The following is a 25,983-nucleotide window of genomic DNA, read 5'->3' as shown; positions in this document are numbered from 1 at the left end:
AGGAAGGCAGCAGTGGTTTATACTCGCTTCTGTCTTCCATTTTCCAGCATACATAGTGCTTTAAAAATTAGCGTGCAAAAATACTATCATAAAAAGGTCTTTTCAGCACTGCTAATTAAAACTAATGTCTAACGGATTATCCACTACTGGACAACTGTCGCTTTAATCACTCAGGACCCCAATTAAGATAAACAGTCACTACTCCGCTCCTGCAGCAGCTCCACTGGTCCCAGAAAGGGATATGACTTATTGTGCCACATGCCGGCTGCAGCCAATTATCGCCCGGTCTTTAGCTGCAGTTTATCTATATTTCATTATGGTGGACGCTTATTCTGATGAATTAGTAAAGGCTGTGGCCGACAAGTGACACGTCACTAATGGGAGCAGTGGAACCATCTTTATTTGAACCGTGCCGCTGCTGGAGAGTATACACTAATTTCAATTGGGATCCTGTAATGATTAGGCTGGGATGGTCCAGTAGTGGAGTAGCCCTTCAAAAGAAAAAGTTAAAAATTTGCAAAAGGAAAAACCAGAATACCTGTTCCCAAGTGAACTCTTCATCAGCAGATCTTTCACCTTCCATGGTGAAGGTTTTCCCTGTGCCAGTCTGACCGTAGCTAAAAAAAAAAAAAAAAAAAAAAAAAATAAAGTAGGGAACGATGAGTTAGTCCAGAAGAAGGGAATTTTGTTTACTTACCGTAAATTCCTTTTCTTCTAGCTCCAATTGGGAGACCCAGACAATTGGGTGTATAGCTACTGCCTCCGAAGGCCACACAAAGTATTACACTAAAAAGTGTAAGGCCCCTCCCCTTCTGGCTATACACCCCCCCCGTGGGATCACGGGCTCCTCAGTTTTAGTGCAAAAGCAAGAAGGAGGAAAGCCAATAACTGTTTTAAAGACAAATTCAACCCGAGAAACAACGTCGGAGAACTGAACTGTTCAACATGAACAACATGTGCACCCGAAAAAAACAAACTTCCTAAGAAAACAGGGCGGGTGCTGGGTCTCCCAATTGGAGCTAGAAGAAAAGGAATTTACGGTAAGTAAACAAAATTCCCTTCTTCTTTGTCGCTCCTAATTGGGAGACCCAGACAATTGGGACGTCCAAAAGCAGTCCCTGGGTGGGTAAAAGAATACCTCGTGATAGGGCCGTCAAACAGCCCTTTCCTACAGGTGAGCCACCGCCGCCTGAAGGACTTGTCTACCTAGGCCGGCATCCGCCGAAGCGTAGGTATGCACCTGATAATGCTTGGTAAAAGTGTGCAGACTCGACCAGGTAGCCGCCTGGCACACCTGCTGAGCCGTAGCCTGGTGCCGTAATGCCCAGGACGCACCCACGGCTCTGGTAGAATGGGCCTTCAGTCCTGATGGAATCGGAAGCCCAGCAGAACGGTAGGTGTGAAGAATTGGTTCCTTGATCCACCTCGCAAGGGTGGATTTGGAAGCTTGCGACCCTTTACGCTGACCAGCGACAAGGACAAAGAGTGCATCCGAGTGGCGCAGAGGCGCCGTGCGGGAAATGTAGATCCTGAGTGCTCTCACCAGATCCAATAAATGCAAACCCTTTTGAAATTGGTGAACTGGATGCGGACACAAAGACGGTAAAGTGATATCTTGATTGAGATGAAAGGAAGATACCACCTTGGGAAGAAATTCTGGAATTGGACGCAGAACTACCTTGTCCTGGTGAAACACCAGGAATGGAGATCTGCATGATAACGCCGCCAGCTCGGACACTCTCCGAAGAGACGTGACCGCCACTAGAAAGGCCACTTTCTGTGAAAGACGAGAAAGGGAAACCTCCTTCATAGGCTCGAAAGGCGGCTTCTGGAGAGCAATTAGAACCTTGTTCAGGTCCCAGGGCTCCAACGGCCGCTTGTAAGGGGGGACGATATGACAAACCCCTTGCAGGAACGTGCGTACCTGAGGAAGTCGCGCCAGGCGTTTCTGAAAAAATACGGATAGCGCGGAGACCTGACCCTTAAGGGAGCCAAGCGACAAACCTTTTTCCAACCCAGACTGCAGGAAGGAAAGAAAAGTAGGCAATGCAAAAGGCCAGGGAGAAACTCCCTGAGCAGAGCACCAAGATAGGAATATCCTCCACGTCCTGTGGTAGATCTTGGCGGAGGATGGCTTCCTAGCCTGTCTCATGGTGGCAACCACTTCATGAGATAAACCTGAGGCCGCTAGGATCCAGGACTCAATGGCCACACAGTCAGGTTCAGGGCCGCAGAATTCAGATGGAAAAACGGCCCTTGAGACAGCAAGTCTGGACGGTCTGGTAGTGCCCACGGATGGCCTACCGTGAGGTGCCACAGATCCGGGTACCACGACCTCCTTGGCCAGTCTGGAGCGACGAGAATGGCGCGGCGGCAGTCGGACCTGATTTTGCGGAGCACTCTGGGCAACAATGCCAGAGGTGGGAACACATACAGTAGCCGGAACTGCGACCAATCTTGAACTAAGGCGTCTGCCGCCAGAGCTCGGTGATCGTGAGACCGTGCCATGAAAACCGGGACCTTGTTGTTGTGCCGTGACGCCATCAGGTCGACGTCCGGCATCCCCCAGCGGCGACAGATCTCCTGAAACACGTCCCGGTGAAGAGACCATTCCCCTGCGTCCATGCCCTGGCGACTGAGAAAGTCTGCTTCCCAGTTTTCTACGCCTGGGATGTGAACTGCGGATATGGTGGATGCCGTGTCTTCCACCCACGTCAGAATCCGCCGGACTTCCTGGAAGGCTTGCCGACTGCGTGTTCCCCCTTGGTGGTTGATGTATGCCACCGCTGTGGAGTTGTCCGACTGAATTCGGATCTGCTTGCCTTCCAGCCACTGTTGGAAGGCTTGTAGGGCAAGATAGACTGCTCTGATCTCCAGAACATTGATCTGAAGGGTGGACTCTTTCCGAGTCCACGTACCTTGAGCCCTGTGGTGGAGAAACACTGCTCCCCACCCTGATAGACTCGCATCTGTCGTGACCACCGCCCAGGATGGGGGTAGGAACGACTTTCCTTTTGACAATGAGGTGGGAAGAAGCCACCACCGGAGAGATTCCTTGGCTGCCTGAGAGAGGGAGACCTCCCTGTCGAGGGACGTCGACTTCCCGTCCCATTGGCGGAGAATGTCCCATTGTAGTGGACGCAGATGAAACTGCGCAAAAGGAACTGCTTCCATTGCTGCTACCATCTTCCCTAGGAAGTGCATGAGGCGCCTCAAGGGGTGCGACTGGCCCTGAAGGAGAGATTGCACCCCTATCTGTAGCGAGCACTGTTTGTCCAGTGGAAGTTTCACTATCGCTGAGAGTATGAAACTCCATGCCAAGATATGTTAGTGATTGGGTCGGGGTTAGATTTGACTTTGAAAAGTTGATAATCCACCCGAAACTCTGGAGAGTCTTCAGTGCCACGTTCAGGCTGTGTTGGCATGCCTCTTGAGAGGGTGCCTTGATAAGTAGATCGTCCAAATACGGGATCACGGAGTGACCTTGCGAGTGCAGGACTGCTACTACTGCTGCCATGACCTTGGTGAAGACCCGAGGGGCTGTCGCCAGCCCGAAAGGTAGAGCTACGAACTGCAGGTGTTCGCTTCCTATAACGAAGCGTAGAAAACGCTGATGCTCTGGCGCAATTGGCACGTGGAGATAAGCATCCTTGATGTCTATTGATGCTAGGAAATCTCCTTGAGACATTGAGGCGATAACGGAGCGGAGAGATTCCATCCGGAACCTCCTGGTTTTTACGTGTTTGTTGAGCAGCTTTAGATCCAGGACGGGACGGAACGACACGTCTTTCTTTGGCACCACAAACAAATTGGAGTAAAAACCGTGACCTTGTTCCTGAAGAGGAACAGAAGTCACCACTCCTTCCGCCTTTAGAGCGGACACCGCTTGTAGCAGAGCATCGGCTCGGTCGGGCGGTGGAGAAGTTCTGAAGAAGCGAGTTGGAGGACGAGAGCTGAACTCTATCCTGTACCCGTGAGACAGAATGTCTCTCACCCAACGGTCTTTGACCTGTGACAGCCAAATGTCGCCAAAGCGGGAGAGCCTGCCACCGACCGAGGATGCGGAGAGAGGAGGCTGAGAGTCATGAGGAAGCAGTCTTGGTAACGGTTCTTCCGGCTGGCTTTTTTGGGCGTGATTGAGTCCGCCAAGAATCTGAGCCCCTCTGATCCTTTTGAGTCCTTTTGGACGAGGAGAATTGGGACCTGCCTGAGCCTCGAAAGGACCGAAAACCAGACTGTCCCCTCCTCTGTTGGGGTTTGTTTTGTCTGGGCTGAGGTAAGGATGAATCCTTACCCTTGGAGTGTTTAATGATTTCATCCAAACGCTCACCAAACAATCGGTCACGAGAAAAAGGCAAACTGGTTAAGCACTTTTTGGAAGAAGAATCTGCCTTCCATTCTCTCAACCACAGGGCTCTGCGTAAAACCACAGAGTTGGCTGACGCCACCGCCGTACGGCTCGTAGAGTCTAGGACAGCATTAATCGCGTAAGACGCGAATGCAGACATTTGAGAGGTCAAGGGTGCCACCTGCGGAGCAGATGTACGTGTGACCGCGTCGACCTGTGTAAGCCCAGCTGAAATAGCTTGGAGTGCCTATACGGCTGCGAATGCTGGCGCCGACGACGCTCCAATCGCTTCATAGATGGATTTTAACCAGAGCTCCATCTGTCTGTCAGTGGCATCTTTAAGTGCCGCCCCATCTTCCACTGCAACTAGAGATCTGGCTGCAAGCCTGGAGATTGGAGGGTCCACCTTGGGACACTGTGTCCAGCCCTTGACCACGTCAGGAGGAAAAGGAAAGCGTGTATCTTTAAGCCGTTTGGAAAAACGCTTATCTGGATAAGCGTGGTGTTTCTGGATTGCGTCTCTAAAGTCAGAGTGGTCCAGAAAAGTGCTTAATTTACGCTTGGGATACCTGAAATGGAATTTCTCCTGCTGTGAAGCTGCCTCCTCCGCAGGAGGAGCTGGTGGAGAAATATCTAACATCTTATTGATGGACGCTATAAGATCATTCACTATGGCGTCACCATCCGGGGTATCTAGATTGAGAGCGGCCCCAGCATCAGACTCCTGATCAGTTACATCCGCCTCATCACACAGAGAGTCGTCCCGCTGGGACCCTGACCAGTGTGATGAAGTTGAGGGTCGCTCATAGCGAGCCCGCTTAGGTTGTCTGGGACTGTCGTCCGAGTCAGAGCCGTCACCCTGGGGTGCATGTGACACCCCCGGAGCTAGGAAGTGGTCCAGCTGAGGGGGACAAGGGGGCAATGAATCCACAGTGCCCATGGTCTGAGTTACTGGTCTAGACTGCAATGTTTCAAGAATTTTAGACATAGTCATAGACAATCTGTCAGCAAAAGCTGCAAACTCCGTCCCTGTCACCTGGACAGCATTCACAGGTGGTTCTCCCTGGGTCACCTCTAGCAGCGGCCCCGGCTGAGCAATTGCCACAGGGGCCGAGCACTGCACACAATGGGGGTCAGTGGAACCTGCCGGTAGAGTAGCCCCACATGCGGTACAAGCAGCATATAAAGTCCGTGCCTTGGCACTTTTGCCTTTTGCGGACGACATGCTGTTGTCTCCTTGAGAAATCTAAGGAGGGTATATAGCAGAAAATCACCAGCGACTGTACAGTGCAAAGTATTACCAGCACAAAATACAAAAGTACACTATGGCACAAGTGGGGGAGAGCCCTTGAGGGCTGCTTACCGCCCGCTGAAAAGCGGGTGTGAGGTCGTAGAATCCCTTGTCTGAGTCTCCCCGTCTCCCCTCTGCAGCTCAGCGTGCAGGCAGGAATGGCTGCCGGCGTCCTGTGAAGAGGGGCGGACCGTGGGCGTCACAAACAAAAGTGCGGGAAACTGCGTCCCACTGTGCCTAGTGTGAGGGCTGGAGTATGTAAAACAGACTCCAGCTCTTAGCGCTGCTGGTCTGTACAGTGTCCCGCCCTCCTCCTGACTGGCAGGTCTGGGAGCGGGAACGATACGAACTAGGCCGCAAAAGCCGGGGACTTTAGTAATCTAGCGCGGCCGTCATATATGCACGGCCAGCGCGGAAGTCCCCGGCGCACCACAAATCACAGCCGCGACGCAGTAAAAACTGACCCCCGCGGCCGGATCGGCCGATCGTACTAAGTCACCTCACTCAGCAGAGCTGTAGTGAGTAACGGCACAAGCGCAGCAGCGCTGTTTACCCCGGCGCACTAACACACCCAGCAATGCTGCAGTGTGCGTGCGATAAGCACGGGGACACGGAGTACCTTGATGGAGCAGGGTCCTGTCCCTGAGGAAACTCCGCTCCGTATCCAGCAGATCCTCCAGGGGCTGTGGATGGAGCACGGCCTCAGTGCCCGGAGACCGGTAAAGTCCCACTTCACCCAGAGCCCTAATGGGGATGGGGAAGGAATCAGCATGTGGGCTCCAGCCTCCGTACCCGCAATGGGTACCTCAACCTTAACAAACACCGCCGACATAAAGTGGGGTGAGAAGGGAGCATGCTGGGGGCCCTCGTATGGGCCCTCTTTTCTTCCATCCGACATAGTCAGCAGCTGCTGCTGACTAAACAGTGGAGCTATGCGTGGATGTCTGGCCTCCTTCGCACAAAGCATAAAACTGAGGAGCCCGTGATCCCACGGGGGGGGTGTATAGCCAGAAGGGGAGGGGCCTTACACTTTTAAGTGTAGTACTTTGTGTGGCCTCCGGAGGCAGTAGCTATACACCCAATTGTCTGGGTCTCCCAATTAGGGGCGACAAAGAAAATACCGTCATAACCATGTTAGATTTGCAAATCAACTTATGAGAAGGGTCAAAATCAGTATAATCTGATAAAAAAAAAAAAAAAAAAAAAAAAAGTAAATAAAAAATAGTCAGCAGGTGGTGTATATAGTATCATCCAAGAGTTGAGTTTTGTGGGCAACATGTACAAGAGACACCGGGAGCACCGGCAGTCTGCAACTCTAGATTTTTAGTTCTTCAAAGAATAACGCTTCTCGTTTGGAAAAAAAATAAGATCGAATACATATTTTTTTTTTTTATTTTAAATATGTATTAAACAGATCCCAACCTAATTCTGCCGCCACTTAGATGGTTACTGTGTGCCTTAAAAGGGGTTCTACAAAATATATAGCCCAGAGTAATGCGGGCGTCACACGAGACGATCTATCGTGCGATATGTAGTCGGGGTCACGGTTTTCGTGACGCACATCCGACATAGTTTACAACGTCGTTTCGTGTGACACCTACGAGCGTCTCAGAACGATTGCAAATCGGTTATAAATCGTGTATCGTTTACACCTCGTTTATTTTTAAAAAAATAGGTTTAATTTTTCTTTGCGCCAGTTGGTCATCGTACCCGGGGTAGCACACAACGCTCCGTGTGACACCCCGGGAATGATGAACACAGCTTACCTGCGTCCCACAGCTCCCGCCGGCTATGCGGAAGGAAGGAGGTGGGCGGGATGTTTACGTCCCGCTCATCTCAGCTTCTATTGGCCGGCAGCTGTGTGACGCTGTGACGGCGAACGTCCCACCCCCTTCAGGAAGTGGATTTTCGCCGCCCACAGCGACATCGCTCAGCAGGTGAGTACGTGTGATGGGGGTTTAACGACTTTGTGCGACACTGGCAGCGATTTGCCCATGACGCACAAACAACGGGGGCGGATACGATCGCTCGTGCGATCGCACGATAGATCGTATCGTGTGACGCCCACATATGGCATAACTTCTAGTGAGCGCAGGAGGTCTGATAGCTGGGACCCACACAGATCCGGCAATTTGGAGGTTCTCGGCTGTCTTTCATGCTCCCATTAAAGGGGATCAGTCAGCAGATTTTTGCTATGTAATCTGAAGACAGCATACTGCAAGGGTTAACAAAGAAAATCCAGGGATGCCCATCTTGTATAGGTCCAATCTGTTTATTTGCTGTTTGTTCAACCAGCAGGACTTATTGCTCTGAATTCAATGTCACACGTACAACAGTCCGGCACACCCCGTCCTCTGACTGTACATTTGACACCTCACTGTCAATCTCTATTGAGCCTGGTGTGGGTCGGACAGCTCTCTGATAATAGCTACATAGTTAAAGCTAAAAATTTGCATTGGTGTCAATGTCTGCACCCAATAATCTAAGGGCCATTTCACACATCCGGCATTTCGCCGTATTACCGGATCTGGCACACTCCAGTACAGTGTAATAAAGTACAATAGCATCGCGGCAACTTCCGGTCACATGCTGTCATGTGACCGGAGCATCTGACGGAGGTTGCCGCGATGCCATTGTACAGTTTTAACACTGTACTGTTGTGTGCCACATCTGGTAATCCGGCGAAATGCCGGATGTGTGAAACGGCCCTAAGTAATACATTGTTGAATTCAGGATCTCTTTGTCTACATCATGCTGCACTCAGATGAGGTAGCAAAAACCTGCTGACAGATTCCCTTTAACAATAAATGGAGGTGAGGTATGCAGGTTCTCTAGATCATTGGGGGATCCAAGCAATCAGGACGTTATCTCAACCCTTTATATAGAGGAAACAAACTCTTAAAAACTTGTCCTGCCTAAATCACTGGCCTTGGTGGGTATGGCCCATCAGAGTGTCCGTGTTAGGAAATAGCAGGCCAGATGCACGGTGGCTCTTCACAAATGAAAGGACATTTCTGCTGCTGTAATATGTGAGCTACTTTAAGACTAAATATCTAAAAAGGTACTCACGCAAAAATGGTGCAGTTATAGCCCATAATAACCTCATCCAAGATGGGACACACCACGCTCCTGTACACTTCAATCTGTTTAGCTGATGGACCGAATACCTGCAGATAATGATGGGTTAGTATTAGGTACGTCACAACTTACCTGTGCACAAAGCTCTTACACCTTTGTTCATGCACATGAGCATATCTACAATGGAGGGCAAGTAATGGGGCGGTAATTCACACACACCCCTGTACCAGTGGAGATTCTTGCAATCACACCCTTATCGCTTAGCTTGAAAAATAAAATTAAAAAAAAAAAAAAAAAAAAAAACACACCACACACACACACACACACACACACACACACACACGATTGGGACCCTGAGGAAATTATCATACTTTAAAGATCGTGAAACGTACGTCGGGGTCCAGGTATCTATTGGACCTTGTGTTGGTACACTATGGGTATGGTGGATTTTGTGATGCCGACGCATCTTAATGCACTGCTAGGGCTATGTGCAATATTCTCTGTAAAATACATCTGTGGGTTCCACCCATTACTTCTATCTGTTGACCTTTAGATATTTATAACAATTTGTTGCCTCATATACTATTTACCTGTTCATTGTGATATCCGTTTGATATATGTTATGTGACACACTCATCCATGTATATTGGAGCATATACAAGTGTTTCTTGTATGTGTATAGGTCTACAATTGTACCAATGTTTTGTACTTTTGAAACGGCTTTGCCATAAGTTGTACATTTGATTTCCACACGTGTCCATAGATTGATTGTCTTGCCAAATTCCTTTTTGTGCCAGTTTTAGCCATTAAAGTTATTCATTTTTGCCTTTTACTCTGTTTTCTCCTGTTTTTTTCTGTTTGCCCACAATGTGCCATGTGGGGAGGTATTTTTGTTTTGTTCCCCCCTTTGATCCATGGATATTTGGTTATTATCTCTTATCTTGTGGCTAGGTAATGAATTCTGTTAATGAACTCCTTTACCTTAATACCCACAGGATCACCATGAGCCTACAGTGATCAGATCCTCCTCCCCCTAAAAAGGAACAAAAAGCCAGCACCCCGTCTATATAGTAAAGGCTGAGACATTGTCACCTACCATGTCAAACATGTAGTTTTTCTTCCCCAGTTTATCATTTATTCCACCAGTCCGGACAGAAACCTCCTTACGTTGGGGGTCAAATTCTAGCACGGAATGAGAATTCGCCTTTCGCTCCAACTGATTGAAGGGTCTAGAACAGAAGAGAGAAGTGATGGAACATATGGCGACGAGGATCGTCAAACATATTACAGCCAATAGGACAATTGATAAAGTAATGTGATCTGCAGGGGCCCACACCATGGCTTGTCACACACATCAGAGCGCCTCGTCACCTCACCCCATCCCTCCAGTACACAATACATTCTGTCACCCCTTCTTCTGCAAAGCGCCTAACAGGGAGTTCATATTTGGTACATATAGATATCTCCTTTCTTAGACCGATCTGTCAGCAGATCTCACAATATAAATTGTACAGATTGCTAAATAGATCTGAGCCCTGATTAGACTGGTATACTTAATTTAATAATCCATGTCAGGATTGATTTTTCATCAAACATTACCTCACACTCCACCCAACTAGCCCGATTGTCAGCTCCTCAGTGTGCCTACCGAGCTTGACAGCGCTCAGTGTCCCTCCTCACTGCTGCTGAATCTCTGAAGAGCTGTCAGGGTAGGTTGGCATTGCCCCTCCTCATTCTGCCCACCTAGCCTGTCAGCTGCTCAGAGACCTTTCACTGTTGCTAAATCTATGCCCACTTAAAGTGACATCTCAGTGCTCTTCTTCCCCACTGCTACATCTAAACCCATCTAGCCTGACATCTCCTCAATGTGCCTCCACCCTGCTGCATCTCTGCCCACCTAGCTTGACAGCAGCTCTGTGTCCCTGCTCACCTAAGGTGAGACCTCCTACATGTACTTCCACACTGCTGCATCTCTACCCTCTAGCCTGACATCTCTTCAGTGTCCCTCCTCCCTGCTGCGTCTTTACCCACCTAGCTTCACATCCCTTCAGTGTCTCTCCTCTGTCCACCTAGCCTGACATCCCCTCAGTGCGCCTCCTCCCTGTTGCATCCTCAATTTGCCTGATTACTGTAGCTCCTCTCTACCCATCTAGCCTAACATTTCCTCAGTGTCCCTGCTCCCTACTGATCTCACACTGCCTAGTACGAGCTGTCAGGCTGAATGGCGGAGACTGAATACACTTGGACACATGAGTTATGCCATTCTATAGCAGAGCTCATAAAATGCTCATCTTAATATCAGAGCATCAGCAGCGCTAAGAAAATGTATTACTATAGATAGTTGGCACTATTACCAGGGTTCCAGGCCACACCTGACATATACTAAGATTATGACGAGAGGTGAGGAACATGATAAACATCAGTATATGCACAACATCCATCATCTATAGGGTGACACACACACACACACACACACACACACAGTACAGACCAAAAGATTGGGGACACAAAGAGTTTCCTTTATTTTCATGACTCTGAAAATTGTAGATTCACATTGAAGGCATCAAAACTATGAATTAACACATGTGGAATGAAATACTTAAAGTGTGACACAACTGAAAATATGTCTTATATTCTAGGTTCTTCAAAGTAGCCACCTTTTGCTTTGATTACTGCTTTGCACACTCTTGGCATTCTCTTGATGAGCTTCATGAGGTTGTCAACGGAAATGGTTTTCCAACAGTCTTGAAGGAGTTCCCAGAGATGCTTAGCACTTGTTGGCCCTTTTGCCTTCACTCTGCGGTCCAGCTCACCCCAAACCATCTCGATTGGGTTCAGGTCTGGTGACTGTGGAGACCAGGTCATCTGGCGTAGCACCCCATCACTCTCCTTCTTAGTCAAATAGCCCTTACACAGCCTGGAGGAGTGTTTGGGGTCATTGTCCTGTTGAAAAATAAATTGTCCAACTAAACACAAACTGGATGGAATAGCACGCCGCTGAAAGATGCTGTGGTAGCCATGCTGGTTCTGTATGCCTTCAATTTTGAATAAATCCCCAACAGTGTCACCAGCAAAGCACCCCCACACCATCACACCTCCTCCTCCATGCTTCACGGTGGGAACCAGCCATGTAGAGTCCATCCGTTCACCTTCTGTGTCGCACAAAGTCACGGTGGTTGGATCCAAAGATCTCAAATTTGGACTCATCAGACCAAAGCACAGATTTCCACTGGTCTGATGTTCATTCTTTGTGTTCTTTCGCCGAAACAAGTCTCTTCTGCTTGTTGCCTGTCCTTAGCAGTGGTTTCCTAGCAGCTATTTTACCATGAAGGCCTGCTGCACAAAGTCTCCTCTTAACAGTTGTTCTAGAGAGGTGTCTGCTGCTAGAACTCTGTGTGGCATTGACCTGGTCTCTAATCTGAGCTACTGTTAACCTGCGATTTCTGAGGCTTGTGACTCAGATAAACTTATCCTCCGCAGCAGAGGTGACTCTTGGTCTTCCTTTCCTGGGGCGCTCCTCATGTGAGACAGTTTCTTTGTAGTGTTTCATGGTTTTTGCCACTGCACTTGGGGACACTTTCAAAGTTTTCCCCAATTTTTCAGACTGACTGACCTTCATTTCTTAAAGTAATGATGGCCACTCGTTTTTCTTTACTTAGAATTTGTATTATGGCAAGAAAAAAAGCCGCTAACAGTCTATTCAGTAGGACTATCAGCTGAGTATCCACCAGACTTCTGCACAACACAACTGATGATCCCAACGACATTTATAAGGCATGAAATCCCACTTATTAAACCTGACAGGGCACACCTGTGAAGTGAGAACCATTTCCGGTGACTACCTCTTGAAGCTCATCAAGAGAATGCCAAGAGTGTGCAAAGCAGTAATCAAAGCAAAAGGCGGCTACTTTGGAGAACATAGAATATAAGACATATTTTCAGTTGTGTCACACTTTTACTTGTTAAGTATTTCATTCCACATGTGTTAATTCATAGTTTTGATGCCTTCAATGTGAATCTACAATTTTCAGAGTCATGAAAATAAAGAAAACTCTTTGAATGAGAAGGTGTGTCCAAACTTGTGGTCTGTACTGAAAATATAATATAATATAATAAATATATAATATATTATATATATATAATTATACACACACACACACACACACACACACACGGGACAGAACTGTACTGTGTGGAAATCAGAAGGTGACGGAGCACATCTGTATACACCCGTTCCAGGCACAATACATGCGCCACATACCTGCATCTCACCACCACTTGGATGTTTTTCCCTTTGTCTTCTTTCTTGTTGGACATGGTGGAAGTTTGGGATGACATGATCACTGAGAGGTGGCCTGCAGGAAAACAAAGGAAGATCTAGTTTCTGTAATTTCTATTATATAAAAAATGAGACCAATAATAAAGCTACATGTTTTATGCAGATCAAGCGATTGTACTGACAGGAGACTCAGTCTTTAATCCTGAGGACGTGATGGGTCAGAGTCGGCCTCCACTGCCCCCTCCTGTAGATCTGCACCAGGAGAGGTTCTGCTCCTTACGTTGTGCAGTGATTGGTACAAGCTCATTTACTGTCCGTTATGGACACAGCTGCAGTACCATTCTCAGCCACTAAATCTGTGGCGCTGTGCCACGGGCAGTGCAACACTTTCAATCTGTTGACCCCCTAAAGAAGGGAATTTTGTTTACTTACCGTAAATTCCTTTTCTTCTAGCTCCTATTGGGAGACCCAGACAATTGGGTGTATAGCTTCTGCCTCCGGAGGCCACACAAAGTATTACACTTTAAAAAGTGTAACCCCTCCCCTCTGCCTATACACCCTCCCGTGCATCACGGGCCCATCAGTTTTGGTGCCAAAGCAGGAAGGAGGAAACTTATAAATTGGTCTAAGGTAAATTCAATCCGAAGGATGTTCGGAGAACTGAAACCATGAACCAAAGAACAATTCAACATGAACAACATGTGTACACAAAAGAACAACAGCCCGAAGGGAACAGGGGCGGGTGCTGGGTCTCCCAATAGGAGCTAGAAGAAAAGGAATTTACGGTAAGCAAACAAAATTCCCTCTTCTTTGTCGCTCCATTGGGAGACCCAGACAATTGGGACGTCCAAAAGCAGTCCCTGGGTGGGTAAAAGAATACCTCGATAAAAAGAGCCGAAAACGGCCCCCTCTTACAGGTGGGCAACCGCCGCCTGAATGACTCGCCTACCTAGGCTGGCATCTGCCGAAGCATAGGCATGCACCTGATAGTGTTTCGTGAAAGTGTGCAGACTCGACCAGGTAGCCGCCTGACACACCTGCTGAGCCGTAGCCTGGTGCCGCAATGCCCAGGATGCACCTACGGCTCTGGTAGAATGGGCTTTCAGCCCTGAAGGAATCGGAAGCCCAGAAGAACGGTAGGCTTCAAGAATCGGTTCCTTGATCCACCGAGCCAAGGTTGACTTGGAAGCCTGCGACCCCTTACGCTGGCCAGCGACAAGGACAAAGAGCGCATCAGAATGGCGCAGGGGCGCCGTGCGAGAAATGTAGAGCCGAAGTGCTCTCACCAGATCTAACAAGTGCAAATCCTTTTCACATTGGTGAACTGGATGAGGGCAAAAAGAAGGTAAGGAGATATCCTGATTGAGATGAAAAGGGGATACCACCTTAGGGAGAAATTCCGGGACCGGACGCAGAACCACCTTATCTTGGTGAAACACCATGAAGGGGGCTTTGCATGAAAGCGCTGCTAGCTCAGACACTCTCCGAAGTGATGTGACTGCCACTAGGAAGGCCACCTTCTGCGAAAGGCGTGATAGAGAGACATCCCGCATCGGCTCGAAAGGTGGTTTCTGAAGAGCCGTTAGCACCCTGTTAAGATCCCAGGGTTCCAGCGGACGCTTGTAAGGTGGGACTGTGTGGCAAACTCCCTGCAGGAACGTGCGGACCTGCGGAAGCCTGGCTAGACGCTTTTGAAAAAACACGGAAAGCGCCGATACTTGTCCCTTGAGAGAGCCGAGAGACAAACCCTTGTCCATTCCGGATTGAAGGAAAGAAAGAAAAGTGGGTAAGGCAAACGGCCAGGGGGTAAAACCCTGATCAGCGCACCAGGATAAGAAGATCCTCCAAGCCCTGTGATAGATCTTGGCGGACGTTGGTTTCCTGGCCTGTCTCATGGTGGCAATGACATCTTGAGATAACCCTGAGGACGCTGGGAGCCAGGACTCAATGGCCACACAGTCAGGTTGAGGGCTGCAGAATTCAGATGGAAAAATGGCCCTTGAGACAGCAAGTCTGGTCGGTCTGGGAGTGCCCACGGTTGACCCACCGTGAGGTGCCACAGATCCGGGTACCACGACCTCCTCGGCCAGTCTGGAGCGACGAGGATGGCGCGGCGGCAGTCGGACCTGATCTTGCGTAACACTCTGGGCAGCAGTGCCAGAGGAGGAAACACATAAGGCAGTCGAAACTGCGACCAATCCTGAACTAATGCGTCCGCCGCCAGAGCTCTGTGATCTTGAGACCGTGCCATGAATGCCGGGACTTTGTTGTTGTGCCGAGACGCCATGAGGTCGACGTCCGGCGTTCCCCAGCGGCAACAGATCTCTTGAAACACGTCCGGGTGAAGAGACCATTCCCCTGCGTCCATGCCCTGGCGACTGAGAAAGTCTGCTTCCCAGTTTTCTACGCCCGGGATGTGAACTACGGAGATGGTGGAGGCTGTGGCTTCCGCCCACAGCAGAATCCGCCGAACCTCTTGGAAGGCTTGACGACTGCGTGTGCCGCCCTGGTGGTTGATGTACACGACCGCCGTGGCGTTGTCCGACTGTATTCGGATCTGCCTGCCCTCCAGCCACCGCTGGAACGCCTTTAGGGCTAGATACACTGCCCTTATCTCCAGAACATTGATCTGAAGGGAGGACTCTGTCGGAGTCCAGGTTCCCTGAGCCCTGTGGTGGAGGAAGACCGCTCCCCACCCTGACAGACTCGCGTCCGTCGTGACCACAGCCCAGGATGGGGGCAGGAAGGATTTTCCCTTCGACAAAGAAGTGGGAAGAAGCCACCACTGAAGAGAGGTTTTGGCTGCCAGTGAAAGAGAGACGTTCCTGTCTAGGGACGTCGACCTCCTGTCCCATTTGCGGAGAATGTCCCATTGAAGTGGACGCAGATGAAACTGCGCAAAGGGAACTGCCTCCATTGCTGCCACCATCTTCCCTAGGAAGTGCATGAGGCGCCTCAAGGGGTGTGACTGGGCCCGAAGGAGAGAGTGCACCCCTGTCTGCAGCGAACGCTGTTTGTCCAGCGGAAGCTTCACTATCGCTGAGAGAGTATGAAACTCCATCCCGAGGTAAGTCAGTGATTGGGTCGGTGTCAATTTTGACTTTGGGAAATTGATGATCCACCCGAACCTCTGGAGAGTCTCCAGAGCAATGGTCAGGCTGTGTTGACATGCCACCCGGGAGGGTGCCTTGACTAGGAGATCGTCTAAGTAAGGGATCACCGAGTGGCCCTGAGAGTGTAGGACCGCCACCACTGCTGCCATGACCTTGGTGAAGACCCGTGGGGCTGTCGCCAGGCCAAAAGGCAGTGCCACGAACTGAAGGTGTTCGTCCCCGATGGCGAAACGCAGGAAGCGTTGATGCTCTGGTGCAATCGGCACATGGAGATAAGCATCCCTGATGTCGATTGATGCTAGGAAGTCTCCTTGGGACATCGAGGCGATGACAGAGCGGAGAGATTCCATCCGGAACCGTCTGGTTCTCACGTGTCTGTTGAGCAGTTTGAGGTCCAGAACGGGACGGAATGATCCGTCCTTTTTTTGGCACCACGAACAAGTTGGAGTAAAAACCGCGACCACGTTCTTGAAGGGGAACGGGGATCACAACTCCTTCTGCCTTCAGAGTGTTCACCGCCTGAAAAAGTGCATCGGCTCGCTCGGGGGGCGGAGATGTTCTGAAGAAACGAGTCGGAGGACGAGAACTGAGCTCTATCCTGTAACCGTGAGACAGAATGTCTCTCACCCATCGGTCTTGGACATGTGGCCACCAGGCGTCGCAAAAGCGGGAGAGCCTGCCACCGACCGAGGATGCGGTTTGGGGAGGCCGAAAGTCATGAGGAGACCGCCTTGGAGGCGGTTCCTCCGGCGGTCTTTGTAGGACGTGACTTAGACCGCCATGCAGAAGAGTTCCTCTGGCCCTTCTGTGACCTGTTGGACGTGGAGGAATGGGACCTGGCTGAGGGCCGATGGGACCGAAACCTCGGTTGTATTTTTCGTTGCTGAGGTCTGTTTGGTTTGGACTGGGGTAAGGACGAGTCCTTTCCCTTGGATTGTTTAATAATTTCGTCCAATTGCTCGCCAAACAAACAGTCGCCAGAAAATGGCAAACCGGTTAAGAACTTCTTGGAAGCAGAGTCTGCCTTCCATTCGCGTAGCCACATGGCCCTGCGGACTGCCACCGAATTGGCGGACGCTACCGCTGTACGGCTCGCAGAGTCCAGGACGGCGTTCATGGCGTAGGACGAAAAGGCCGACGCCTGAGAAGTCAAAGACACAACTTGCGGAGCAGAGGTACGTGTGACCGCATTAATCTCAGACAGACAAGCTGAGATAGCTTGGAGTGCCCACACAGCTGCAAAGGCCGGAGCAAAAGACGCGCCTATGGCTTCATAGATGGATTTCATCAGGAGCTCTATTTGCCTGTCAGTGGCATCCTTGAGCGATGAACCATCTGCCACTGATACTACGGATCTAGCCGCCAGTCTAGAGACTGGAGGATCCACCTTGGGACACTGAGCCCAACCTTTAACTACGTCAGGGGGGAAGGGGTAACGTGTGTCATTAAGGCGCTTAGTAAAGCGCTTGTCCGGAAATGCTCTGTGCTTCTGGACAGCATCTCTGAAGTTAGAGTGATCGAAAAACGCACTCCGTGTACGTTTGGGAAACCTAAACTGGTGTTTCTCCTGCTGTGAAGCCGACTCCTCTATAGGTGGAGTTGGGGGAGAAAGATCTAGCACCTGGTTGATGGACGCTATAAGGTCATTTACTATGGCGTCCCCTTCAGGTGTATCAAGATTGAGAGCAACGTCAGGATCAGAGCCCTGAGCTGCGACCTCCGCTTCATCCTCCAGAGAGTCCTCATGCTGAGACCCCGAACAGCGTGATGAAGTCGGGGAAGGTTCCCAGCGAGCCCGCTTAGCCGGTCTGGGACTGCGGTCCGTGTCGGAGTCCTCACCGTGGGACCTAGGTGTCACCCCAGGAGCACTTCGCTGCACCGACCGAGAGGGGCCTGGGGGCGATGAACTCACATTGCCCTGGGCCTGTGTTACCGATCTGGACTGCAAGGCTTCTAGTATCTTAGCAGACCATTTGTCCATAGACTGAGCCATGGATTGTGAAAGCGACTCAGAGAGTTTCTCAGCCAAAACTGCAAACTCTGTCCCTGCCACCTGGACAGTGGAAGCCGGCGGTTCTACCTGAGCCGAGGGTCCCACCAGTGCCCGAGGCTCCGGCTGAGTGAGTGCCACAGGGGCCGAGCATTGCACGCAGTGAGGGTAGGTGGAACCTGCAGGTAACATAGCCGCACAAGAGGTACAGGTTGCAAAACAAGCCTGTGCCTTGGCACCCTTGCTCTTTGCGGACGACATGCTGTTGTCTCCTCTGAGAGTGATCGCTGAGGGTATATAGCCAAGGGCAAAATAATGCGGCCGAACAGAGAATATATATATTATATATATATATATATATATACACATACACACACACACACACACACATATACACACACTTCGGCACCCTAGGGGGGCCAGCACCTGGTAACCGGTGTGGTTTACCGACCGCCCAAGGCGGTTGTGTGTCCACCAGATTCCCAGCCTGGGCCTCCCAGAGCTGCAGAGCTCGTTCTGAAATCCTCCACCGGCAGAAGTGATTGTAACAATGGCTGCCAGAGTTCTCAGGGGAGGAGGGAGCCGTGGGCGTGACTGATAAAGTGCGGGAATCTGGTGCCCCACGGTGCTCAGTGAGGGGGGGAGGAGGACACCTAAGTATGCTCCAGCCCTCACTGCCGACGTCCAGTCGACAGTCCCGCCCTTACCCCTGACTGGCAGGCCCGGGGGCGGGAGTTATGGTACTAGGCCGCAGAAGCCGGGGACTAAATTTAATAACGCGGCCGGCGATCAGGCGCGGTCGTCCCGGTTGTCACAGAAAAACAGCAGCCGCTGCAGCGTTGTAACACAGGCGCTCCATGCACCGTCCCCAAGGGGACACAGAGTACCTTTTAGATGCAGGGCCTGTCCCTGATGATACCCAGTCTCCTGTCCGTCAGATTCCCCCAGGGGCTGCGGAGGGAGCCCGGTCCCAGTGAAAGGTGACCGGTTAGGATCCCACTTCTCCCAGAGCCCCTAAGGGATGGGGAAGGAAAACGGCATGTGGCTCCAGCCTTTGTACCCGCAATGGGTACCTCAACCTTGACAGCACCGCCGACTTAGTGGGGTGAGAAGGGAGCATGCCGGGGGCCCCGTGGGGGCCCTCTTTTCTTCCATCCGATACAATCAGCAGCTGCTGCTGACTAAAATGTGGAGCTTGCGTGAATGTGTGCCTCCTTCAACACAAAGCATAAAACTGATGGGCCCGTGATGCACGGGAGGGTGTATAGGCAGAGGGGAGGGGTTACACTTTTTTTTTTAACTATATTTTTATTCAAATTTTTCAATAACATAACATTGGCATAAGCGAATTCAGCATTGTAAATTCAACATTACATTGTCATGTTTGATCATCCCAAATTCCATACCAATTTTTAAAATCAATAACCATAACATGGCAAGATAAAGCAAAGGAAAGCAGCGACCCCTTAACCCATCATTCTTATCATTCCCCCCATTGAACCCTTGTGAACATGGTAATGACATACAATAAAGAAGTCCCACTCAAATCGGTTATTTCCCCCTCTCCTTTTAGTCAGCTTTCGGCCTTTCCTCCCCCACCTCCAAGCCATCCAATGTATCCTTCAATTTTTCAGTATGATACCAGACTGGGTCTTTGAAAGGTGACATAATCCTGACTATCTCCTCCCGAGTACAATAGGCCAGTATGAATTTCTTCCATTTGTTAAAGTGCTGTCGTATTCTATCCGCCCTCCTTTCTGCATCCAATCCTTCTATTTCAAGAAGATGCATGAGCTGACCCAAGATCTCTTCAATCGCGGGGACCCTAGACTCCAACCAATTTTTTAGTATCGCTCTCTTGGCTGCCAGAAGTATCACATGTATAAGTCTGGGTGGGTTAGTCATCATCCCTTTGGTATCGTTCCCCTCCTCCCAATGGTGAAAAATAGCGAACCCAGGTGAGAGCCGAACTTCAAGACCCCACACCTTTTGTATACAACTTTTGATCTGTGACCATAATGGACTCAAATGGGGGCAGGACCACAACCCGTGAAGGAGATCAGTTCCACTACTCTTACACTTAGGGCAATACGTAAGCCTGTCTGGCTTTGTTGCTGATGGAGGGAGATTAAAACCATAAATTGCCTTGTGCATAATTCTAAATTGGGTTTCTCGCCAATTCTCATTTAAAATTGATTTACGAAGAGCATTCCACCCTCCCCTAATTTTTACCCCCATAGACGGGTCTTCAAATTGTTTTTCCCAAGATTTAAATAAACCTTCTGGGTGCTGTCCTATTAATAGATCACGCATGGCTCCATAAAGAAAAGAGATAGATGATGAAGTTATTGAGTTCTTTACCAGACAATCAAAAGAGTTAAATACTACCTCCTGGGTCACATCATGCAACTGAGTCATAATACTATATCTCACTTGGTCATATTGGATTTCTTGGTTAGGCCCCAGGCCATACTGCGCTATAATTTCGTCTCTACTCAACCATCTAGGCTCTGAGGTGTGCAAGAGATGAGCAACAGTCCTTATACCCCGCACCTTCCACTCTTCAAACAGCTTATTGCTTGTCCCCTGCACAAACTCTGGATTCCCCCATATAGGCAAGTATTTGGATATTTTATGGGGAAGTTTGTAGTTTTTCCTCAACGCCTTCCACGCTGCAATCGTGTCTTTAAATAAGGAAGAGTGCTTGATTTTCACTGGGAGATTAGCCTGCCTAGTATGAAGTAATGCCACCAGATCCCAAGGTTGTGCATAGTCTCTCTCAAGCTCCAACGCTGAATAATGCCTAGAGCCTTTAATCCAATCCAATATATATCTAGTCAAACAGGCTATATTGTAACCCCGAATGTTCGGCAAACTCAGACCTCCATGAACCTTAGATGCCATCAGCTTCTTAAGCCCTATACGAGGGCGTTTCCCCCTCCAAATGAAGTGTGAAAAAGCTCTATTTAGCTGGACAATATCTTTATGCTTGAGAAGCAGGGGAAGTGTTTGAAGATGATACATTAATTTTGATATCGACATCATCTTAATTAGGTGGACTCTACCAATTATGTTCAATGGAAGGTCGTGCCATCTTTTAAGATCTTGCTCTATTTGGCTCAGAAGGGGTGGATAGTTTAGACTATAAGGGTATGTGCGCACGTTGCTTTTTACCTGCTTTTTACCTGCTTTTTTGCTGCTTTTTCTTCTGCGCTGTTTAATGCCAAAATGGATGTGTTCTTCTATTCAAGCAAAGTCTATGGGAATTTGGGTTTCTTGTTCACACTATGTTGTTCAAAATGCTGCCTTTTTGTGGCAGAACTTTGGTCAAAAACTCAGCTTTGCAGTGCAAAACCCAAATGGCAAAAACAATTGACATGTTGCTTCTTTGAAAAGCTGAGTTTTTGACCAAAGTTCTGCCTCAAAAAGGCAGCATTTTGAACAACATAGTGTGAACAAGAAACCCAAATTCCCATAGACTTTGCTTGAATAGAAGAACACATCCATTTTGGCATTAAACAGCGCAGAAGAAAAAGCAGCAAAAAAGCAGGTAAAAAGCAGGTAAAAAGCAACGTGCGCACATACCCTAAAGGGTTGCCGGAACCTTACCTATTTTAACTCCCAGGTATGTGATATATGACTTAGCCACTGTAATTCCTTCAAAAGGGTTCTGCTCCCGTGTTTGAACATTTGTCCCTCCCAGGTATAGGAGCTCGCACTTTGACGCATTAATCTTGAAGCCTGAGTACGCTCCAAACTCTCGCAAAATTTGTAAAATCTCGGGGACCTGCTGAGCTGGATTCGAAAGGAAAAGCAAAATGTCATCCGCAAAAAAAGCTGACTGAATTTGTCTATTATTTACAGAAATACCCTGGAAGGTGCTATGTGTAGATAACAATCGTACCAATGGTTCCAGAGCCAGATTAAAAAGTAATGGGGAAAGGGGGCAACCCTGTCTGGTTCCTTTCAGTAACGGAAAAGGGGCTGACAGATATCCTGGAATGTAAACTTGAGCCTTCGGATTTGTGTAAATTTCTCTAATGTAGGTATAAAATGACCCCGAAAAACGCATTTCATCTAGAACTCTATAAAGCCATGACCACTCAATATTGTCAAAGGCTTTCTCGGCATCTATTGTAAGCAAAGCGGGAGATTCTCCTTTCAGAGGCCGAAGGTTAACCCTATCCAGGACAAGAAGAACTTTTCTAATATTTAGTGTCCCTGATCTTTTCTGAATGAAACCGGCCTGTGCTGGGGAAATCAGTTGGGGAAGAATTATAGCTAGACGATTTGCCATAATCTTTGACATTATCTTCATATCTAGGTTGATAAGTGATATGGGCCTATACGAACCCGGCTCCTTCGGGTCCTTCCCCTGTTTAGGGATCAATTTTATATATGCCCGGTTATTATTTTGGAAAGACGCATTACCGTCTAGTATGCTATTATACAGCTCTAGTAATGTAGGCAAGATCTCTTCCTTTACTGTTTTATAGAATTCTCCCGTAAATCCGTCAGGGCCAGGGGCTTTATAATTATGCATGGAGTTGATTGTCCCCAATACTTCTTCCCCCGTAATTTTGGCATTCAGAAAAGTGCGATGCTCTTCTGTGAGTCGAGGTAGTGTCACTTTAGATAAAAGATTATTATCAGGAAATTTGTCTCGCTTTTCCGACGAATAAAGGTTTCTATAATACGTGCCTAAAGTCTCAATTATTGTCTTAGGGTTTTTGTGTATCTCCCCCTTTTGATTTTTTATTTCCATGGGTCCCTGAGTTATAATCCTATTTTTCGCTAAGTTGGCCAGTATTTTCCCTGCTTTATTTCCAAAGCGATGTAAATGTAGCTTCTTGCATTGACCTAGCCATTTGTTCCCGTTTTTCCGCCCACTCATTAAAAGCTCTTTGGGCTATTACCCATCTATCTCTATGGTCCCTATCAGGATGCTTTTGAAAAGAAGTATATGCTTCCCTCAATTTATGGGAGGTTTCAGTAAATTTAAGATGAGCCTTTTTCTTCAAATAGGAAACATGTGCTATCGTTCTGCCCCGTAATACTGCCTTCGCTGTGTCCCATAATAACATAGGTGTGTCTTTATGTTGATCATTATGTACCATAAATTCCATCCACCATTCCTTTAATTTCAAGGAAAAATCTTCGTTATCTTTAAGGAAGGAAGGATATCTCCACAGATAGTCCGTTCCTCTGGGATAAATGTTTGCTAGGTCTAGCACCACCGGGGCATGGTCAGAAATCACCAAATCCTGGATAGTAGCTGAGTGGAGCGCACGTACCAGGTTCCCTGAAATAAGAAAGTAGTCAATGCGAGACCAGGAGCTATTAGCATGTGAATAGTGCGTAAATTCCCTATCCTGAGGGTGCAGTAGTCTCCACGCATCCCATAAGGCCGTGGCATTTAACAGAGGACGCATAACTTTATCATGGCCGCGCGGTACATTTGGGGGGCCTTTAGCATTTTTCCTGTCCTCTAGCACAGATACCACCGAGTTGAAATCCCCCCCAATTATTAGATTAAAATGGGCATGTTCTAAAATTTTGGCCTCAAGTCGTTGAAAGAATGATTTGTGGTTTTCGTTCGGGGCATAAATATTAAAGATTTTATAAATTCCTCCAGGTATCTCCACTGAGATCATCTGAACCCTACCTTCCGTGTCTGCATATGTTTCCAGGACTTGATGTTGTAATCTCCTACTTACTAATGTAATAACCCCTGCTTTCCTTTTAACTGAAGATGACCCATAGACTCCTCCAACCCACAATTTCCCCATCCTCTGCATGTCTGAACCTTCCAGATGAGTTTCCTGAAGGAGCGCAATGTCCGGTTTGAGGCGATTAAGGTGGCGTAATATCTTAATTCTTTTTTGGGGGGAACGTAACCCCTTAACATTCCAGGTGACTATTCTCATAAAGCACATGTAATAAATGGAAATCCTGCCTTTCGTTTACCATGTTTTTGCTGCCCTCCCTTGCCAAAAAAAAAAAAATTCAACCAATTAGACAATTGAACATAGTGCTCACTTGCAATAGTGAGAGTAGTAGTAATAATAATAACTCTGTGTAAAATCTTTGCTACTTCACTTGAATCCAAAATCCCCAAACATTTCAAACATCTCCCTCCCCTCCCCCCCCCAACTATACCATAATACTCAGACTTCACTTTTTTCTGATCATTTTCCAAGCTCAGTCAACCTTATACTTATAGCGTTTAACCAATATAAAGGAGTGTCCCACCTACAAAGAAAGAGAGAGAAGGAAGAAAAAAAAAAAAGTTCTCTTTCCTTTCCTCCGCCTCAGATTTCTTGAACTTTTTCCACTGCGGCTTCTCCAGCCTAAATCAAAAACAGGTGTCCCACCTTGAACTTTACACATCCGACATTTGTCTATTTGTCTCAGGTTCCCTTAAGTTCCTTGTTTTGCTGTCTCCGGTCCTTCGGGGAAGCTGTAGCGAGCTTCACAGAGCTCCCTTTGGTCACTCTCTGGTTCGGTGAGTCGTTGCGCCCTGGTCCTGGAGAATTCCTGAGATCACGAGGACTGCTGATCCGCTCAATAAAGGCCTCTGCCTCCTTTGGACTTGAGAAAGAATTGTAGGATCCATCCTGATGTCTGATAATCAACGTTGCCGGGTACTTTAACTGGAAGCGTATATTTCTCTTAAATAAGGCAGAGCATATGTATGAGAATGCCCTCCGCTGCCGTGTGACCTCCGCAGAAAAATCCTCGAAGAGCAAGATGCGCGAGCCTTTCACCTCCAAGGGATGTTTCAATTTCTTGTATGCCTGTAATATTTCCTGTTTATCGGAGAAGTCCAAGTATTTCATTATGACTTGTCTTGGGCGTCTGTTATGTTCACTCTCATCACCTCTCCTTGGCGGACCAATGCGGTGCACCCTTTCCACTTTTCTCCTTCCTGCTACTCCCAGGGTTGTAGGAATAGTGGATTCACACAATGTACGTAGCTCACCAACCGGGTATGTTTCAGGCAGGCCGACAATGCGCAAATTGCTTCTTCTGGAGCGGTTCTCTAGATCGTCCACACGGTCCCTCAGGGTCAGATTCTCCCTGGCCAGACGCATGACTGTAGTGTGGTCAGAGCTGAAGTCCTCCTCTAACGTCGACATTTTGGTTTCCATAGCCGCAACCTGTTCCACCGTCTCATCAAGTTGGTTCTGTATGGCACTGAGAGCTTTTGCTATTGATGCTTTAATTGTAGCGGAGATGTCAGGTAGCAAACGATTGGCGACTTCATCAGCCAGACGCTTATAATCCATACCCTCCACTGTTTTGAATACATCCGGGGTCCCCGGGGAATCCTCCATCTCCATCTGATGAGTATTTTCAGGTGACCGAGGGACACTTAATTCTGTATGGGCAGTCACAATCTTTTTTTCACACTGTACGCTGGATGTATGAGGATTTTGTGTTTTGGAGCTGCTGCGCAGCAGGTATCTTTCCATCAAATAGTGAATGAAGGGACGTAAGTTTTGACACTGATTTAGTGTGGGTTGTCAGACAAATCTTGATTCTGCTCCCCCTTTTGTTTATTCTAACTTTCACCCCTTTCTCCCCCCTGCCAGAGTTATATGAATTCTCACTGTCCTGAAACTTTGCAGGGATGTATGTTTAAACTTCCCTCCTTCAGCTTCTTTCACTTTCTCCAGAGCTTTGCACTGATTCTGTATGCCTAGAGATTCAGCTCCTGCTTATGCACAGGTCTGGACAAGATGGGGGAAGGGCCCAGGGATTCCCAGCTTTTTAACTCTTAGCTCTTTGCAGAACTTGTCAGTAGCGTGTTGTTTGCTGCTGATATCTTATCAGGACTCCAGGAGATTTATTATTCTGCTGCCGGTTAACTGCTTAGTGCTG

General features: G+C 48.4%; 1 protein-coding gene across 2 annotated transcripts in view; it reads right to left on the bottom strand.

The window, feature by feature from the left end:
* KIF11 (kinesin family member 11) overlaps nt 1-25,983 on the bottom strand; it is a 124,467-nt gene that overhangs the window by 84,556 nt on the left and 13,928 nt on the right. For both annotated transcript variants that reach the window (XM_075348569.1, XM_075348568.1), the window contains exons 2-5: nt 12,979-13,072; nt 9,814-9,946; nt 8,709-8,806; nt 539-617 (exon numbers count right to left, since the gene is read on the bottom strand). In XM_075348569.1, coding sequence (XP_075204684.1) covers nt 539-617; nt 8,709-8,806; nt 9,814-9,946; nt 12,979-13,055 — 387 coding nt within the window. In that variant the 5' untranslated portion in view covers nt 13,056-13,072. The remainder of the gene's footprint in view (nt 1-538; nt 618-8,708; nt 8,807-9,813; nt 9,947-12,978; nt 13,073-25,983) is intronic.

Source organism: Anomaloglossus baeobatrachus, chromosome 5, assembly GCF_048569485.1.
Source record: "Anomaloglossus baeobatrachus isolate aAnoBae1 chromosome 5, aAnoBae1.hap1, whole genome shotgun sequence".
Taxonomy (NCBI): Eukaryota; Metazoa; Chordata; class Amphibia; order Anura; family Aromobatidae; genus Anomaloglossus; species Anomaloglossus baeobatrachus.
This window is presented reverse-complemented; position numbering and strand designations above follow the sequence as displayed.